Source organism: Myotis brandtii, unplaced genomic scaffold (genome assembly GCF_000412655.1).
Source record: "Myotis brandtii unplaced genomic scaffold, ASM41265v1 scaffold797, whole genome shotgun sequence".
Classification (NCBI taxonomy): domain Eukaryota; kingdom Metazoa; phylum Chordata; class Mammalia; order Chiroptera; family Vespertilionidae; genus Myotis; species Myotis brandtii.
This window is the reverse complement of record NW_005371210.1, coordinates 331,319-332,572: the sequence shown is the minus strand read 5'-3', so window position 1 is coordinate 332,572 and position 1,254 is coordinate 331,319. Positions and strand designations below refer to the sequence as shown.

Genomic DNA, 1,254 nt, shown 5'->3' with positions numbered 1-1,254 from the left:
TCGTGCCCAGGGACCGGCGGGCAGCAGTGAGGAGCGACCCGCTCCAACCAGGGAGCTTTCACTTGAACGTGGTCAGTGCACCTTCGCCCGTCATTGCGTTTTATCCAAACGGGCTCAACCAGGCCGTGCGGCCGATGGCCCAGCTCCTTCCCCACCTGGGGCTGGACATGGTGTCAATGCAACAGGGTCCGTTCTGACTGCTCCCCGCCTGCGGCCCTGGAGCTCCTCCCCCCCCCACCCCTCCTCTCCCCGCCTCTGACCCCATCTCCCTCTGCAGCCCTGGCCTTGCCTCAGGCCCCGCCTCCAGGTGGGCACTGGGAGCAGGGGGCTGGCCCTTCCTGGGCCGTGGCCTCACCTCCTCCAGGCGGACTTGGTTCTTGGCCTTGATGAGCTCCTCCTCGGCCCGGCCGCGCTCAATGAGGGCTGCCGCCTTCGCTCGGCTCAGCTCCTGCAGCACAGAGACCCTCTGGCCCTCCTCCCGCCGGCTCTGCCCACCAGGTGAGGCTTCCATGGCTGAGGGAGCGCCCACGCCCCCTCACCCAGTCCCTCTGGGCTCACAGGTGGGTCCCCGAGATCGCAGATGGGCACCCAGCCTGGCCTGTGCTCACCTCCTCCAGGGACAGCCGCGCGGCCTCCAGCCTCTGCACCCGCTCCTGCAGGGCCCGCTCGCTCTCCTCCAGGTGACGCGCCATGTGCTCCACCTGCCCGGGTGCAGGCGGGACAGGACTGTCGGGCTGGCTCCCTGCCTTCCCCCCGTGGGACCCTGACCCTGGGAGGCAGGTGGATCTCGGGGACCCTGTTCCTGCCAAGGGGCTGCCCCGAGGGTCTCAGGAAGCAGAGATGGAGGGCACGTCCCAGCGCCACACCCCGGTGGCACGGAGCCCACGGCAGCCTGCGCTCTGGCCCCCCGTGTGGGAGGGGTCCCTCTAGGCCCTGGTTAGGAGGTTCTGGGTCTGGCATCTGCTGGGGCACGTGGAAGGCTGCCACCGAGCACCCCAAGGGAGTGAGGGGAGCCCAGCCAGGGGTGTGCTGTGGGGACATCAGGCTGCACTGAGGCGCCGGCAGGCCCCAGGCGGACATGGTGAGAGCACGAGGCCCGAGGACGGCACGAAGGAGGCACCTCCTTGACGCGCAGCTGCTCCGCGTCCTCCAGGCTCTGCCGGGACCTCCTCTTCTCCAGCTCCAGGCGCTCTGGGGGCAAAGGCAGGCGTGAGCCGGCTCCTCGGGCCCCTTCCTCCCACGACTCCACCTGCC

General features: G+C 70.0%; 1 protein-coding gene across 1 annotated transcript in view; it reads right to left on the bottom strand.

Annotated features, from left to right (window-relative positions):
- The window catches only part of LOC102249210, a gene marked incomplete at its 5' end in the record, with an annotated part of 29,470 nt that overhangs the window by 21,485 nt on the left and 6,731 nt on the right, over positions 1 to 1,254 (bottom strand). Inside the window, 3 exon segments of the mRNA XM_014531241.1 lie at positions 356 to 448; positions 609 to 701; positions 1,121 to 1,191. Coding sequence (XP_014386727.1) covers positions 356 to 448; positions 609 to 701; positions 1,121 to 1,191 — 257 coding nt within the window.